General features: G+C 37.9%; 1 protein-coding gene across 1 annotated transcript in view; it reads right to left on the reverse strand.

The window, feature by feature from the left end:
* Window positions 1-6: 6 nt before the first annotated feature.
* Window positions 7-277, reverse strand: part of LOC125505796 — a gene marked incomplete in the record, with an annotated part of 1036 nt that continues 765 nt past the window's right edge. Inside the window, 1 exon segment of the mRNA XM_048670325.1 lies at window positions 7-277. Coding sequence (XP_048526282.1) covers window positions 204-277 — 74 coding nt within the window.

A 277-nucleotide genomic window follows, 5' to 3' on the forward strand; every position in this document is an offset into this window, starting at 1 on the left:
TGACTGATTGAATAATTCTTCACTCCTGAAATTCCTTGGTTGTGTGGGTTTAAACGGGTTTGGTGGCTTATTAATTATTGTATTGCCTGATGATGTGTCCATTGGCTCAACAGGTTGGTAATTAGGGTTGCGTCTAAATTGATTGGAAGCCGGATTTTGTCGGAATTGGTTAGAGGGTGGTCTATTGAAAGTATTTGGGCGAATCATTTGGTGATTGTTTCTGAATTGGTAAGAATTTGGTCTTGATTGATTGAGATTTGCAAATGGAGTATTTCTA

This window comes from Dendroctonus ponderosae, unplaced genomic scaffold (genome assembly GCF_020466585.1).
Source record: "Dendroctonus ponderosae isolate FM_Combo_2020 unplaced genomic scaffold, Dpon_F_20191213v2 Dpon_F_20191213_1, whole genome shotgun sequence".
NCBI classification, from domain to species: Eukaryota; Metazoa; Arthropoda; class Insecta; order Coleoptera; family Curculionidae; genus Dendroctonus; species Dendroctonus ponderosae.